The 17,337-nt window shown below is 41.9% G+C and overlaps 1 protein-coding gene across 50 annotated transcripts in view; it reads right to left on the bottom strand.

Moving 5' to 3' along the window:
* Positions 1-391: 391 nt before the first annotated feature.
* clasp2 (cytoplasmic linker associated protein 2) overlaps positions 392-17,337 on the bottom strand; it is a 61,162-nt gene continuing 44,216 nt past the window's right edge. For 16 of the 50 annotated variants that reach the window (XM_035993339.1, XM_031323299.2, XM_035993343.1 and 13 more), the window contains 23 exons: positions 16,912-17,085; positions 16,652-16,696; positions 15,361-15,468; positions 14,884-14,946; positions 14,273-14,379; positions 14,157-14,180; positions 13,829-13,984; positions 13,010-13,101; positions 12,862-12,925; positions 12,068-12,127; positions 11,751-11,753; positions 11,091-11,254; positions 10,825-10,903; positions 7,899-8,042; positions 7,542-7,685; positions 7,359-7,465; positions 6,745-6,886; positions 4,022-4,217; positions 3,720-3,913; positions 3,494-3,622; positions 3,001-3,207; positions 2,594-2,710; positions 392-1,952 (listed from right to left, as the gene is read on the bottom strand). In XM_035993339.1, coding sequence (XP_035849232.1) covers positions 1,875-1,952; positions 2,594-2,710; positions 3,001-3,207; positions 3,494-3,622; positions 3,720-3,913; positions 4,022-4,217; positions 6,745-6,886; positions 7,359-7,465; positions 7,542-7,685; positions 7,899-8,042; positions 10,825-10,903; positions 11,091-11,254; positions 11,751-11,753; positions 12,068-12,127; positions 12,862-12,925; positions 13,010-13,101; positions 13,829-13,984; positions 14,157-14,180; positions 14,273-14,379; positions 14,884-14,946; positions 15,361-15,468; positions 16,652-16,696; positions 16,912-17,085 — 2,597 coding nt within the window. In that variant the 3' untranslated portion in view covers positions 392-1,874. The remainder of the gene's footprint in view (positions 1,953-2,593; positions 2,711-3,000; positions 3,208-3,493; positions 3,623-3,719; positions 3,914-4,021; positions 4,218-6,744; positions 6,887-7,358; positions 7,466-7,541; positions 7,686-7,898; positions 8,043-10,824; positions 10,904-11,090; positions 11,255-11,750; positions 11,754-12,067; positions 12,128-12,861; positions 12,926-13,009; positions 13,102-13,828; positions 13,985-14,156; positions 14,181-14,272; positions 14,380-14,883; positions 14,947-15,360; positions 15,469-16,651; positions 16,697-16,911; positions 17,086-17,337) is intronic. The other 34 variants (XM_035993347.1, XM_035993355.1, XM_035993360.1 and 31 more) reach the window with 24 other exon arrangements.

The raw sequence follows: 17,337 nt of genomic DNA, 5'->3' as shown, positions 1-17,337 counted from the left end.
TCATTTGAAGGATTTTTATCTGCCTAAAGAGGGAAATGTATTCTGTATTTCACAAGAACAAATCCCACAACAATCTTATTCCGTTTATCATCAGCTGTGATATAAGATATAAGTTACTCCAAAAAGGACGGAGGCATTGTTGCAGCTTTTCTTCAGTAACTAATCATACACCTTTTAAATGTCAGGATCTCTTGGTTGAAGGTACAGCTAGAGATAGTGGATCTTTAAAAAGATATACTGGAGGTGGTTTACCATTGATCCTGGGTCTTCAGTGTTGAAATGCACGGGCAGTACTGCAATCAGTAAAAATGTTTAATATATCATTAACATTTCTATTCACCCTTTTACCACAGGACTCTTTTCCACTGCACAAATCAAGAGGCAGGGCTTATCATGGTCTGTACAAGTTCTTTATTGTAATGTAAGCACAGCTTTGTAAATGCACGGAGGAAACACAACAGTGAAAACTAGAATGTTACAAGAGGAAGGAAAGAAAGACACAATGAAGAGAAGAGAAAAGGGCGACATGACGATTTTTTTCAGAGCTGTAAATGATACATTTCTACAAATTTCTCAGCTGAGAAAAAATAAGTGAGAGAGAGAGACTACGGCTAGCGCAACAGAGAGAGAAAGAGAAAATAAAAACAAGGATGGGCACACATGCGCACCCCTCTGGGCGAACTCTCCTAAATGACACTGTTATTATTGAATATCCCATTTTAATATCATATATAGATACATATCCACTATGTGATAATAAGCCATGTCCTGCCATACTTCATGTGGTAAGCAGCACGCACCCATCTTCCTTCCCATGTTGCCCAGAAGTGGACTGATCTAAGATGAGCTGGGAGAAAGGGAGGACACCATGAATTTTTCTGAAAGGGGGCGGACAATGTTCACATTAACTTAAAACCCCAGTCACACTATTCTGACCGCCGATAGGGCTCCAATAAAAACTTTTTAAAATTTAGTCTCATGCATAGCCAAGCACATAACACCTCCGATACTTTGGAATCTGCCTGTGTACTGTATTCGCTATGAGCAGGCATGACCCACTGTGACCCGTTAGTGCTGTGCACGGTCGGTTGGTCGTACCTTTTAGGCTAATCAGCACCTTTTTGAAAGAGAGAAAGTGTGTTAATGTGTGTGTGAGAGAGAAAAAACTTGGACATAAAAAAAAAAAAAAAAAACCCTGCTGCAGTAAAACCTCATTGCGTAAAATAAATCCAAACTATGACAAAATGTAAATTTACATTCCTGTCTACCTGGCCCCAGTTGCTCACTGTTTAAGAAAGACACAAGACGGTACCATTCGTTCGTCTCAGCCCTGTTCTATGAACCTTACCCCGTTAAAAATGAGAACCATGCAGACGCACCGCTTCCTGTTGACATCAAGATGTTATTCAAAGGGATACTGTAGTGTTGGGGATAGAGGACGGACATTTCATATCTTCATCCTTGAGTGATTAGTGACAAACCTGGGTGTGACTGAATGTGTGTTATCTGTTTATGTTTAATCCAGATTTGAGGGTTCAGTTCAGTCTGTGATCAGGGTGGATCCTCAGCGATGGTCAGGGGAACTACAACACTCCTCTCTTCTGCACCACAACTACCATCTTGTAGTGGGACAGGAAATGTATGAGGACTGTGTGTGTGTGTGTGTGTGTGTGTGTGTGTGTGTGTGTGTGTGTATGTGTGTCACTCTTCTGGCCAGAGTGCAGGTACGTGTGAAGCAGTTTGCTCCTGTGAAATGTTCTTAGGATGTGTGTTTTGTTCTCGGTCTGTGTGGGTGTGAGCTCATGATCTCTCGTTTACGTTTGGTGGGCAGAGTTGCAGTTCTGTGGTTGCCCTGTGGGAGGGCGTTGTGTCTCCTATAGGCCCTCAGATGGGGGTTCACTGCCGCCGGAGCCAGACTGGGCACGCTTGATGTACAGATTCAACAGCTTCAGCTGCGGACAGAGAAACAGACAGAAGATAGATATGTAAATGCATGTGTCTCTAGGGGTTGTAAGGAAGTTATACAAGGTGTATTACTGAGGTGAAAATCTATATTGCAAGCCTTTTGGCTACAATCTTTTCAAGTATTAGTTTCCAAAGAGAAAGATAGATAATTAATAGATGGAATTAAAAAAGACTCATTACTAAATTAACGGCTTGAGTAATTTTAGAAGAAAAAAAGAAAGAAAAAAATCTCTGATTCCAGCTTCCTAAATATGACTATTTACTGGTATCTTTACTTCTCTATTACAGTAAACTGATTATTTTTGAGTTGTGGACAAAAAAGACATTCAAGGATCTCATATTGGGCTTTGGAAAACACTGATTGACATTTTTCACAATTTTCTGGTCTATTTTTATTTCATAAACCAAACAACTAATTGATTAAATCGAGAAAATAATCGACAATTAAAATAACTGTTAGTTGCAGCCCTATATGATATTGCATAAAAATACAACAAAAAGACCACACTGGTCTCCCACTAACACACAGAAAAGGTGTTTGCTCCCATTTTTGTTCAAAAGTATCTTAAGATGCCAGAGTTCAATCTGTTAAGACGCCATAACTTGGTGTGTACAGACATATGCTTACCTTGCTGCTGGAGAGTTGGCTGAGGTGCGGTTTGAGATCCTCTCCGATCACTGCGTAAATGGCCACCAAGCAGAACACGCACGCTTTCCTTACACTGCTCTCAGAGTTGTCGTATCCCTGTTCAACAAGATAAAATAGATTAGAAAACCTGCAGGACACTTTGTTCAAAACAAGGAGTCAGAGAAAGTATACATGTATGAATGTGTGGATGGTGTGTGAGGACAGGAGGTGCATTCATTTTACAAACTACAAAGGTCTAGAATAACTAAGAACCATTGTTTAAACAGTAACACTTGCAGCATAAGATAAAAAGAACAATTCCTCCTACTTTTCATGATTAATACATCCAACATTTTATTTCTAAAAGTGCTGGAACATCAAATTCAAATATATGATATGTGTGTTACCTGTATGAGTCCTGGCACTATCTCAGGCAGCAGGCTCATCAGGCCCTCGCGGGGAACCCTCTCCACCACTTTGGTCTGCATCTTAATGGCAGCCAGGTTGATGGGGTAATCAGCTGACTGGATAATGGGACACAACACCTTGACGCACTGGTCTGGACTGATGGACAATGCTAACATGGCTGCCGTCTCCTCTGCTGCTCGTACCACCTGCAGGAACACACACACAAACATCATCAGTACTGATGCTGTAGAACAATAACTTCACCCTTCACAAGTATGTAATCTGTGTTAATTTGATCTTTTCATCTGAAATGGGTAAATATTACATTTCATAATCATGTAGCAGATGCGTACATGTTTTTATTCTACGTAACACTTTCATCGTCCATAAATAAACTGAAACACAACCTTTGGACCATCTCTTCACGCTCTCTGAAGTCCTCATGATAAAAACTCTTCAAGATAACTAATTTACGTGTTTGAGTACACGTACCTCCTTGTGGGGGTCTTTGTGAGCCTCCAGGGCCTTCATGATGGTGAGCTCTGCGTAGTTTTTGAACCTCCAGGGCTGCTTGCTGAGAATCTCCCTCAGCACCCGCAGAGCCAGCGTTCGGATCACATGCTGGGAGAATAACAAAGATTTTAGAAGTTTAAAGGAAAGGAGTTTAGCTTGGCCTATTTGCACAGTGTTGTCAATGAAATGTAGCGAGTGTGTGTACCTCTCTGTCACCCATCGTTTCCAGCAGCAGCAGCAGGATGGTCTTGAAATGTTCGTCCCACACTTGCAGGGTGTTCTCGCGAATCAGCTTCAGCAGTTCGCACAGCGCTGCCTTCCTCTCCTCAATGCGCTCGTTGTGATTGGACAACTCTTTCAGCAGCTCTGCCACCAGCTCCGATTGGTCCAGGCTGCTGTCTGTTAAGAGACAATAGACAAGAAAAAAAAACATGGGACAATTATCATATAATTTGTTTTGTGTGGTGCAGTGTGTCTGCGTTTTTCTTATAGAATGTGTTTGTTTACCATCTGTGAGAAGCTCAGAGTCATCCATGCTGGTGTCTTTGCGGCTGTGTTTAAAGGGAGAGTCTGATAAGTGATCGCGGGCCCCTCGGGGGCTGGAGGACAGAAGGGGAGTGTTGAGGAGGGACGTCTTGTTGTCCAGAGCCATGCGACCTCCGTCCATAAAGTCTGACACTCTGCCGTCTGTCCCACTGTCCCCCTGCAGAGATGTGATAAAAAAAATGTAAGAGGCTTGGACTTTCAGGTCACTTTCACAGCTGGATTTTAGTTCACACCAAATAAAATGAGATAAAATGAGATAACATAATTATCTTTTATTTCTACCAATCAAAGTAAAGGAGTAAAAATGTAACTCATACATCAGACAAATTCCATGTAGTAAGTCAGATGCTTATTAATGTGCATTATTATTTGCTTATATTTCAGAACCACATCCAACTTCACATGTAATGTCAAATACAACTTCATAGTTAACTTCATGTTGGAGTTGTAAATAAATCTTCCTGGATCTCAAAGTCAGACATCTCTGGTTCAAGTTCTTACCGGACCCCCTACAGCGGGCCGGTGTTTCAGTAGCCAGTTTTCAATAGTTTTTACAAGCCTATTGCCTATATTTTTGTAATATAATAAACACTGTTACACTTTCTGAAACTATTTCAGCTTGTGTAGGCCTATCAGTGCTTTCTGAACATATTGAACACACTTTTAAAAATACCGCGATAATACCGAAAACCGTGATAATTTTGGTCACTATAACCGTGAGGTTAAATTTTCATTCCGTTACATCCCTACTTGGGAGATTACTTTATTGACTATCACAGAATCCTGTGTAGTTGGTCTGATTTGCTTTTACACCAAAAACAAAATGAACCAGAGTTGGCTTGGAACCAGACCCAGCTTTTAAAGCAGTCTCAGTCCAGTTAAGTCCACAGCAGAGTTAAAACGACAGCTTTCACAAGAGACTAAATAAACCAAACCAAACAAGTGAACACACCAGAATCCCTTTGACATGCCTTAAAAAGGTAAGGTGTACAAATATCCTAAAATTCTGGGCTGTACGCTATTTCAGCAGGTGCAGATACTGGTCAAAACAAAGGAAACGCACACTATTTCACACGTTTCACTTTCCAGATCTATTCATCTGGATCACTTCAAGGTACATGATCAGTAAAATGTTGGTAACATTTCTTTTGTTGACAGCATGTAGTTCCCTAGATGTGATAAAAGCAACCCAGTGTTGGAACTTGAGAAGGCTGACACACCAGGTGACAAATGGACCAGGGTGAAGCGGGTCAAGGTGCTCTTGTTTCTGTGTATATTTACACTCAAACCACTAAATGCCACTATCTTGAGTGGGGGTTTAATGAGTCAGGTGTGATGTGATTGGCAGGCTGAGGACATGTGGGCTGGTAAGATTTCGGTTGCATCTCATGGGGAAAATGTCAGAAGGTCACACCTCTGTACTAGAGTACACCATGTTGTTGGGAGGGACCGCAAAAAGACCTGGCATGTCGTCTGAAGTCATACATTTAAATTTGGACTGAACAAGCAGAGTATCAAAATAAGCACTTGTGGAAATATTAAAGGTGAGGTTCTTGTTGAGAAAATTCTGGGATCAAAACAAAAAATGCTCATTATTTTATCAGTAGCTGTAGAGGATTAAGTTTACGGTAATCAGTCCCATAAACACTTAATGTACAGTGCTCAGCATAAGTGAATACACGCATGCTAAAGTTGACTAAAAAGAGGAATAAAAAAAAATCATCTTTTGGAAATTGATCTTAATGCCTTAATTAAAAAAATGAGGAAAAAATCCAGCCTTTAAGTACACCAATTTTCTTTGTGAATGAATAATGTATCGTAAATAAATAAATGTTCTTCCTTAAAATACCGGGGGCATAAGTAAGAACACCCCTATGTTAAATTCCCATAGAGGCAGGCAGATTTTTATTTGTAAAGGCCAGTTGGATCCAGGATACTATGCATCCTGATAAAGTTCCCTTGGCCTTTGGAATTAAAATAGCCCCACATCATCACATACCCTTCACCATACCTAGAGACTGGCATGGGGTACTTTCCATAAAATAATCTCTCAATGCAAATCAAACCAGCTATTAGGCTAACTGAAATAAAACCATTATTGATTCACAAAGAAAATTGGTGTCCTTAAAGGTTGGATTTTTAATTTTTTTAATTAAGCCATTAAGATCAATTTCCAAAAGATGATTTTTTATTCCTCTTTTTAGTCAACTTTAGCATGGGTGTATTCACTTATGCTGAGCACTGTATGACCATCAGTTCTCACGCTAGAGGGGGAGTGGTGAACAGATCAGATGTCAGGGTCACATATAGTATGTGTTTAGACCTCTGCAAGTCTTGGGAAACATGCTGTAAGGCTAAACAAGACTATGCATCAAAACCAATTACTGTTTTTGAGCAGCAAAAACAGTCACAGATCAAAAGTTAGCATGAAATACTTTGTCAGATCGTGTTTACATATTTTTTGTTAAATAATCAAAAAAGAATTTAGAACTCTTCTTATAAACTAAACTAAATGAACTTGTTCAAAGTCATGTCATCACGCCTTGGTAAAAAAACTAATTTCCTTCACAATAATATTTTACAGAAGAAACAGTACAGCTCTAATAGTTCCATATGCGGATATACACATACTGATGTACACTACTGATCAACACATACAGCATCCATCCGCCTGCTCTACTGACCTCCTCTCCCTCCCGCCGGTGGACTGGTTCATTCATGTCCTCTTGGCTGCGGACGCTAAAGTTCTGGATCGCCTCAGTGACACCTTTCAGTGAGCTGTAGATGTCCTCGGAGTTCATGTTCTCTGTGTCATAGTCAAATGCACTGCACACAAACAATTACAGCTGAAGTGAGTCATCAACCGGTCCTGCTAAATATCACCCTTGGTATTGTTATACCTCACGTATGATACATATTTCAGATGGTATTACGATGGTTTGTTTTTATACTACACACTTGGCAAACATCTGGTTGAGATAAATGGGACAAGTGGGGGGAAAAAAGTCATTGGACTACCAAAATGTTTATAATTACATAAATAAATAACACAAAAACAAAACAGTATTGATCATATATTGTCAGACTATTTCTTTTACACTGTGAACTAAAAACAAAAGGAGAAGAAGAAGCGCATTGAGCCATACTGTCTCTACTAAAACTAAATGTGGTTTAATTCATATAAACATCTGTAGACTTCACTCTTTTCTACTGTGTACATCTTGTCCTATGTTTATGCTAATATGTCAATGATTATGAGATGGATTTTTCCAAGTGTGTGTGTGTGTGTGTGTGTTACCTTGGTGATGGGGTGTTCTGGGAGGTGTTGGTGGGGGATGTGACCGGGCTGGACCAGCTTGCTGGAGATCGGGGGGTGTGGCGCGTCAGAGGGCTGCCGATCGGTGCCTGAGGAAGTTAAGTTAGAAATTATGCCATTAATGTTACACTATATCATGTGTGTCTGAAACACTGCCTTTGTTACCTGTGCAGCGTTGCCAGTGTTCTTCAGATGGTTTTGAAGCAGCTTGGTGGCTCCGTCCTGAAAGGTTTTGGGCAGAGCTGCCAGCAGCATGGTGAACTCTGGAGTGTTGAGCTGAAACAGTGAGATTAGCACCGACTGGGCTGCCTGTAACACACAAAACACATCTCTCTCAGTTAAAAAGACTTAGAATCTCTACTGTCTTTCCTGTGTCTGTGTGCACGCGCGCACGTGCGCGTGCGTGCGTGTGTGTGTGTGCGTGTGTGTGAATGAATCAAAGTGTGTGGCAATTCCTTCCAATAACATTAGATAATGTTAAATAATAATGCTTTGAGCTAGTGGAGGTTTGTGTGTCAGTACCTTTCTGACGTCAGAGCTCTTGGGTTCAGTCGTCCAGGTGATTATGCGGGAGATGGCCAGCCGAGTCTCACTGGAGTTCACAAAGTCTGGAGCTTCCATCTGTAGCGTCAGCGTCTCAATATACTTCAGAATGGCCACCTTCACCTGCAATACAAAAATGTCCATTTAAACAAAATCATTAGTAAGTTGATTGTTAACAAAGAAATTGCATGGCCAATAGTCACCTGCAAAAACACAAATGCAGTAATTACAAAACTGCAATCACACGCATAAAAAAGTGACCACCAATGTTGACAGTCAACATGTACAACCGCAGCAGATGTGCATCTCTTGCAGGTCTGAAAATCAAATGATCTGATGAATCAGTGAGAGAAGATAAAAGTGCATACGTGGTCATGCTTTATAATGTGGGAAAACAAATCAATCAAAAAGAAAAGTGATGACAAATGACAAAATAAAGGAACCAATAGATGCAAAACATTCACCGCAGAATCCGAAACGCCACAACAACTGACTCCTGCCCTGATTTCCCTCCATCTCTCTCCATATGCACCTCAAGGACCAGAAACGTCCTCCAAATCACTTATCGTACGCGCCATATAATTGCTCCCCCCGGAGCACACTGACCTGGGAGGACTGGCTCCAGGCTGCGGCCTGCTCGTCTAGAGAGCAGGCATGGCGCCGCGCTCTGGGGGGGAACAATTTTACCCCGGACCCTCCCCTGCCTCGCCCTCGCCTGCAACACGAGCTCCGTACAGGCTTCAGAGAGAAAGAGGAGAAGCACCGCGTCAATCAACGGAGAGAGCAAGGGTGACGAGGAACAGGGGAGGGCAAGGGGAGACAAAAGAGGAAAAGGAAGCGGAGGGAGGGAGGGTGTAAAAGAGGAGTTTAAGAGGAGAAAAAAGATGTGAAAAGTAGGCTTGGGCGATACTGAAATTTTATATTATTCTGAAAATCGGGCAATACACAATGTAATTGTTTAGGCTAAATGATGACAGAAAAGAGCTGTGATGCCGAGTTAATCAACAAAAAACAGTGGTTCATGAAGCTTAATGAAACAGTTTATAAGATGGACAATGACTGCTGCGCCGCTGAAATGCTCAACATTGTATTAACATCCTTATATGTGTACACTTATCAGCATTGCAAGGAAAGTGCAGGTCTTGATCTTGCAAGTCACCTCAGGCAGTATCTTTAGGGTGTTATTTGTATTTTTATTGTGTTATGTTGATATATTTTGATAAAAAAGTAAATTGAGAAACTGTTCGAAGATGAAGATAAAATAACTAGATGGGAATGTTGGATTTTAGTAAGCCCAGTGAATTGCATATCAGAAAAATCCAGGTACTTCATCACATTTGCAAAAATACTGTAAATCCAAGATTGAGTACGCTTACATGCACACCAATATTCCACTATTATTCCATAGGACAATATTCCAAATTTGACACAAGTCATGTAAACAGCATATTCCGGTTGGATATTCCGAATAAGGCCTTTTTTTGAATATAGTATTTTCCGATTAAGACGTGGGATATTCCGGTATTATTGGGGTTTTAGAAGCATTGTTTGGACATGTATACAGCACATTCAGAATCTGCGTCTCAATTGGAGTTTTTACTGCAGGCTTATGGTCAGCTCTGTGCGTTGCTATGGTTTCTGTACACAAACCAACCAGCCAACAGTTTACAAGGCTGCAGACCCGATAAGAAGGAGAAACACAGCTACTTTTAAACATGATCAAAGACTTGGATGTCAACAGGTTTTTGGATATACGCACACATCGCTATGCCGACCTTTTCAAGAAGCTGGATGAAGAAATGAAAGAGGGAGGCTGTGTTCGCACGGTCCAACAAGTCTCCCACCGCTGGTAAACTTTGAAAAAAAAAATTGTATTTCGCACAGCTGCATGTAAAAGAGAATATTAGTGGAATGTTCACTTTCATTAGCCATGTAAACAGCTTAGTCATAATATCGTCTTTTTCGGAATAAGGGCAAAGACTGGAATATTATGTGCATGTAAACATAGTCATTGATTTGCAAGATCCTCCACAAACATATTTCTACTGTCTGTGTTTGACATATTGCCCTCTCCTAGTCTGTGATGTGAGCTGAAATGTCACGCTATGAGCTAACAGAGTCTGAGAACAATGTTTTTTGATCATTAAGAGTTTCATTTTCTCTTAAATGAGGTGTTGAAACAGCAATAAAAGAGTCAAATGAAGAGCGAAAATAATCTTGAGGAAATGTATATTGCAGTGGACGGGTAAAATTGTGATGCTGATAATATCTTTCATTGCCCAAGCCTAGTTGGAAGAAAAGAAAGACTAATAAGGAATGAAAAAGTCGCGAGAATGGGGTCAAATATTGGGCAGAAAGACGGAGAGATAAAGGGGTGAGAAGAGCAAGGGGTGAGAAATGAAGTAAAAGAATTTGAGGGGAAGGTAAGGAGTGGGGGGCTAGGTGATACTGGTGAGGCGAGAAGCTGCTCTAACAGAAGGGTTAGTGAGGAGGAAAGTACGAGAGGATGGATAAGGAGTCAGAGGAGGAAAGCTTAAAGGGAGTGCCCACACTGTAGCAGAGCAAAAAGCCAGTGGAGAGGCTAGATCAATCATTATCCAATCACAGGCCAGGATTTTAGGGTTTTGGGCAGGCATGAGGTCATAGCAGTACAGCGGTTACCATGGTTACACAGTTTTGTTGAGTTTCCAGCTTTATGTATGCTGTATGTTCCCCCCCCCCCCCCAAAAGACTCAATCTACACGCTAGCAGAAATTAAGCTAGCTAGAAAGCTAGCATTGAAACTTGAGACACGCTTGCAACAATAGTGCAGCATTTTGAACGTGCATCTACCAGCAAAACACAAGGAAGACAATATCACACCCACCCACACCCACACCCCCACCCCCACACACGTGTCATTTACCTTGAGGTTGGGCGTCTGCGTCTGGTCCACAGTGAACCTCATGAGAATAGTAAACTGGAGGTCATTGGGGAAAGACTCTCTATTTAAAAAAAATAAAATGAATTGTGTTACCAAAAGAGTCAGAGGTAAACAATAATTTGTGTTATCTTTTCTCTTTGTGTATGTGTAAAAACACAAGACAGAGAAGGCAGTCTATTTATTCTTTTATATATATAACAAATCAAATGTCCTAATGTCAGTCTGTACTGTGATAGCACGACACCCACCGTGTGACATCCAGGGCTCTCTGAACTTTGGCCTGTACCGAGCCCAGCAGGTCAGCTCCCATCTTCTTCAGCAGCTGTGTGAGCAGGACAAACAACCAGTCCTGCAGATCTTCCTTATGGACCTGGATGAAATCTACCAGTGTCTCCAGGAACATACTGAACACCTACACACACACACACACACACACACACACACACACACACAGTTAGAGTGACAGTGACTCAGTCACTCAACAATTCACATTTCATGCACATATGCATGCATACAAGTAGTCCTGTGTTTACAGTGTCATTACAGGATACATGAAGGTTATGCTGAAGAAGTATCATGTGAGAGTAACATTAGTTCCCACGGTGAAGTTAGTGGTTATTCACTCATCATTGCAGCAGCCCACCTTCATTTCCAATCACCAATTAACTTAAATCACCCAAATTAATAATAATAGTATTAATATTAGAAGACAACCACAATGAGACAGTTTATTACTTGACAAGAATTAACACCAATCAGACAGTGTGGGGTCACCATCTCTACATGCCAGTGGTTAATTTCAGCAGCACGGTGCAGTTACAGGTAACCTTTTGTGAGGTAGGTTAGTGTGTGAGATTTTATTCAAACACAATGTATGAATACAGTTAACACTGATTGGCCAAACTTACTCTCTACAGAGAGTTCCAGAGTAGGGGATGCATGGGGGAGAGAGAGACACATCTGTTAGCAACCTGACAAAGAAAACCTGAATGAACTCGTCTGTGTACACTCAAAATCAGTCCATGCCTTTAATCCAACATTTGCAAAATGGAAATAGAGTCAAATAAATAAGAGCAACAACTTTTAAAAAAACGTGATGTTTTGTGCACACTAGGTAAGAAAACAGAGAGACGTTGAAAAAAAAGGGAGATGAGAAAGAAGAAGTGGGGATGGTGTGGGATAGATAGATGAAGGCAGGAGAGGGATCCATGGTGAGATGCAGTACCTTGAAGGAGGCTGAGCTTATACCGGATTCTGCCGTGCCGTACACCCTGCTGCAGTCTCGCTGAAATTCATCAAATCGTCAAACGTCAAACGAGGGGGAAGGGGAGGGGTTCAGCTCACACACCTTATGACGTGTGAGGCAGCGGGCATTCAAAAACGCCGAAAAAACAGTAGCAGTGTTAGAGAGGGTGGAACGCAGCTGGTTAGTCAGAGAAGAGCTGGCAGCCCAAATATTTGTGTGTATATTCAAGAGCGTTTTTTAGCGTGTGTGTGCGCGGCCAGTGTCGTCACTTCAGATTGCAGGGAGAAAGGGGAAAGAGAGGGATTGGCAGTGAATGCAGTGAGCACAGCCGGCGGTTTGGCTGCTGAACAGTAAAAGAGCAATCCTACAGGACGGCGGAGACAGTGTCAGGTCACACGCAAACTCAGGCTTGTCATGCCGTTAGAAAACAGTCCGTTGCACACTCTGCATGCCTGTGATTATGTTTGAGTGTAAATATCAATGTGTGTGTGTACATCTGAGAATACATTTTGACCTATTTATCTCTAAACTTATTCAAAAGACAATGTTTAACATCCTTGAGTGTTAAAATGTGTCCGTTTGTATTAACAAATAGATCCTTGTGTTTGTTTTGGCAGAATCCGGTACTGTCAAGAATGGTGGGGATAAACAAAATATTTGAAACCAAAGTAAAAATAAAAGTGGGTGAATTATGAATCTGTTTGGCATGATATTAGAAAATGAGTGAGTGTTGTGCGGCTTAGTGTGAGTACTTGCGCTCTATGCACTCATACCTTACTGTGAGGATCTGCAAACATCCTGGTGAAGATTTCACAGAGCCTCTTCAACTCTACCCGACTGCAGATGAAAAACAAACCGTTAGATGAAAATCAACAAATCAATGCATTCTTTGAAAACACATCCACCTGTTCTGTGGCTGACCTGAGGGTGCGTTGGTTCTTGAGCAGCGCCTGTAGGCCCAACAGCCCCTCTTTCCTCTCTGACCAGTTGGCACTGGCACAACGGTTCAGCACCTGGCAAGAAACACACACACACACACACACACACACACACACACACACACACACACACACACACACACACACACACACACACACACACACACACACACACACACACACACACACACACACACACAGGCCTGTTGAGACTTTATATAGGCACAAGGGAAGTAATGACATTAAGAAACATTTAGCCTGATACTGAAGTGACATGGCTTTCCATTCCTAGCACAAATTTTCATCACTGAAAAGTTGTAGTGCTCAAAATCATCTGAAATCCAAATTTAACTTGTTTGACCAAACTAGCATGCTTATAGCTCAATCATGGCCTCAAAATTCTACACTGAGGACATAAACTTAAAGTCTGATCATTGCAGATGCACAGTATATTCATTCAGCAAATCCTTAAAATCTGTGCAAGGATAAGAAACTGCAAGGCTTCAAATTGGATGTTTTTCAAATGTAATGAACTTAACAGTACATACATGTACAATATGTATATATGAGTAACATGTGATCAGCAGTATATTATTTTCTGCATGCCATAGGAGGCAAGACACACTGAGCAGAGGAAAAAACTGCCTGGATAAAAGACAAAATGCACTATAAAGGTGTCATTGTAATCAGTTTCGGAAAGTGTGCACTTCTGTCTGGCACGTGTCTTTTTGATACTTGTTGTTTGGCCTAATGACTGATCTGGTTCACAAGAGATTTCTGCTGTACTGCTGTTGCTAACAACCTCAGCTACGTCTTCAGTCTGTCTCATGTAGGTGGGGATGGCTCCTCCGTTCCTGGAGCTGTAGGACCTCTCTGAACAGGCGCTTGATGCATCACTGTTAGCGTCATCATCAGAGTACATGCTGTAGTTTTCGTACCGCCGCCGTGCTGGCTTCTTCTGTGGGTGGAGGACAGGAATCCAAAGGAGATGAAATTATACTGAAAGTGAAGACAGAGTAATACCAGGCACAGGCAGAAAACATGCAATCACACCGCTGCTTTAAAGAACACACACACACACACACACACACACACGCACACACACGTAAGAGGCAGGAGAAGAAGCTGACCTTGGACCGCATGTCTCCCAACAGCTGAGAGCATTAAACAGCAGGTAGAACCAGGGGTTAGTTAACACAAAGTGTTATGTGTTTTTAATGTATACGTGTTGTAAGTGTTTACATACCAGTGCATCTGCGAGAGCCTCTTCTACGTCTGAGCCTGTGTTGAGGACCCTCATGGCACTAACTGAGGAAGAGAGACGACTAGACTGACTGATGCCAAAACCGGATCCTGCACGGAATCAGACAGATAGAAAGATCCTCTGATGATCCACCATTCTCCTCATCATCCATTCTCAACCCACACACACTACATTTCCCATGAGCCAACCCTGTAAGTTGATGTGATGACTTGTTAGGTGACATTGCAGGTACCGCTGGGGGAGAAAGTATGATTTACAGAAAACACACAAAACATGTTGGAGTCCTTGCCAAAAAGGGGCAGAGCTAAATAAAGAAAAATGGTAAAACTGGCAGAATGGTTGTCAACTGGCAACTGAACGGGTGGAAACATGCTATTCCACTGGAAGGTTCGACATCCTGGAGCAGAATAACAAAAAAAACAAACAAAAAAAAAACACACACAAGGGCTGATGGACAAGAAAAGAAACAGGTTGATAAATAATATAGGAGAAGATGCCTGGCAAGAGAACAAAAGGAGTGACGGGTGAGCGAACACAAATTAAGGCGACGTGGGTGGGTGAGGTACGGAGAAATAGATGTACTCAGCCTTCACCTGCAGCACCAAAAGCGTCAGGTGTGTGTAGAGCTCCAGTGGAGCGAGAGTAGCTCCGCGTTGCTGCAACCAAGATTAAAACACACATACAATATAGAGTTTAACACTCGCACACAGACACACACACACACACTCAAAGAGACAAACGCACACGCAACCCTAACACTGATCAAACAAGGTGTAAGAGTAGAAAGAAAGGCTGAAAAACATGCAAGTGATTGTTTTTTGATCACCCTCAACTTTTTAAACTGTTGAGATTTTTTATAAATTTGGTTTAAATAAGACACTGAATTAAAATAAAAGCATATGTTTCTCTGGTTTGAACTACCTTTATGTATAAAAGAAAGGTGTCTTATTCATTCTGAGTATGACATGGGTCATTCTCAGTGACCCATGTCACGATAGTAGACTCACAATGGGTCATTCTGAGTCTACTAGTCATCCCTCCTGGGGTATCTGGCTACCACTGCTACTCACCAAGGGGAGTGAAGGAGCGTATGGGGCTGGTGTCCCGGCTGCTCTCCCTGCTGGCCTCTCTGCTGCAGCCCTGACTCATACTGGGCCGAGGGATACGACTGCCCCGAGCTAACGCCACCCGGGTTACAACACCGCACCGCAGCAGAGGGAAAGATGAGGAGTAAACAGTGAAAGGAAGAGCAGCGGAGAGAAGAAAAGTGGTAGTAAGAACACAAACGACAAGGGGAAGGTACATAAAGAAAAAAAAGACAAAGAAGAAAGACAAACATGAGCAGTGACAAAGGAGAGAGAGTGGACCTTACATGAATATAGACATAAATAAGACAGAACAGGCAAAAGTGACAGAAAACAAGAGAGAATACGAGCACAGGTCGACTGACTCCGAGGGAGCATCTCAACAGATTTGACTTATTTTCTGTTATTTTAGAGCAAGAACAAGAAGTTCAAAATAGTTGCACATTACTTTCCTGTCGATGACAAATCGTTTAAGCTCATCTATAAAATGTCCAAAAATACTGAAAGCACCCATCAAACGTTATATATTTGGGTTCTCCTTTGTTGTTTCCTAGTCTACTATTTAAAAAAAATGCTAAAATTAACATCTCAGGAGCCAGAACCAGTGAATTTGGGCATATTTGCTTAAAACGATTAATTGATTCTCAAAATTGTTGCAGATAATTAATTTTCTGTTGATTGACAATTTTGTTCAGCTCTAGATGAGATGCACCCAAAAGAACCAGAGGACTGCAGGACTCACATATAAATGAAACAAACTTGTCTGATAATCACATGCACTCAGACAATCACCCTGCGTCTCACACAAAGACACAGAATGGTCAAGGAAATGATCTGCGATGAATTAAGCGATCGAGGGATGGACAAAGGGAGGATCTGCGTTTGCCGTTTTCATCCAGTAGCATCGCAATCAACTCCACTGTTCATTGCTCTGTTTATCAGCCTCAGCATCTACCCAGCCAATCAGCGTTAATCACAGCCTACCAAAGGGTTACCCAGCCCTGATGAAGCTTCGCTGATCCTGCTAGAAGGTCCATTAACCAGCCACTGACAACAGGTTAGTAAAGAGAGGGAGGAGTTCATAATTCATGGACATCTGCTGATCATGAAGCACCCATCACCATAAAACACAGCCATAAAGTTAGAGACTTGATGTGATGGAGGGATTGGGAAGGTGGGAATGATGGATTGAGATAAAGAATGAGAGATGATGCTGAGACTAGGTAGAGGTTAAGAGATGGATAGCAGGAAGGTCTGGTTGAGATCGGAGCCTTACCTCCTCTGCTTGCTCCATTGTAGATGGAACTAATGCTGGAAGGAGCTAGAGGACAGAAGTACCAGGGGCAGGAAGAAATGAGGACAGGGAGCAGGAGGGGAAAAAAAAAAGTTGAGATCCAAGGGTATGTGGATGATTGTGTGAGCTGCTTGTGTCTACAGCTGAGTTTTTAAACCAATCCATCAAATAACATTTGAGCAGTTGTTATAAAACTGATGCAGGAAGACAAATATAAAATGAACCACTAATTGTTTACTTACCAACAGACAGGCGGGTGGGGGAAGAGTCTCTGGAGCAGCCCTGGCTGCGGGGGATGCGGCTGCGTCTGTTTTTGTCCCCACTGGACCCAGCCAGCACCCGGTGGGCCCCTGAGCTCATGGTGCTCAGGGCTGTACTCGTCAGCACACGACCCGGGGAGCCACTCCGACTGCCAGCTTCAGAGAGACAGAGAAGAGGACAAAATACAAAGATAGGGAGAAAGTAAAGTCAGAGCCTCACTCAGGCAACAAGTGGAATTTGACAGTGAAAGCTATAGAATAAAGGAAAGCCCCCTTTGTGGAGCTTATTTTAGAAGTGGTGACTCGTTTTGACTGACAAAGACAGTTGCTACTGCCCTTCACTTAGTTTCCAAATACTTTAAGTAAATGTTGTAACATACACTACGTATATTTAACATACACAGAACT

This window comes from Sander lucioperca, chromosome 16 (assembly GCF_008315115.2).
Source record: "Sander lucioperca isolate FBNREF2018 chromosome 16, SLUC_FBN_1.2, whole genome shotgun sequence".
Lineage (NCBI taxonomy): Eukaryota > Metazoa > Chordata > Actinopteri > Perciformes > Percidae > Sander > Sander lucioperca.
The sequence above is the reverse complement of the archived record's forward strand: the minus strand, read 5'-3'. Positions and strand labels throughout refer to the sequence as shown.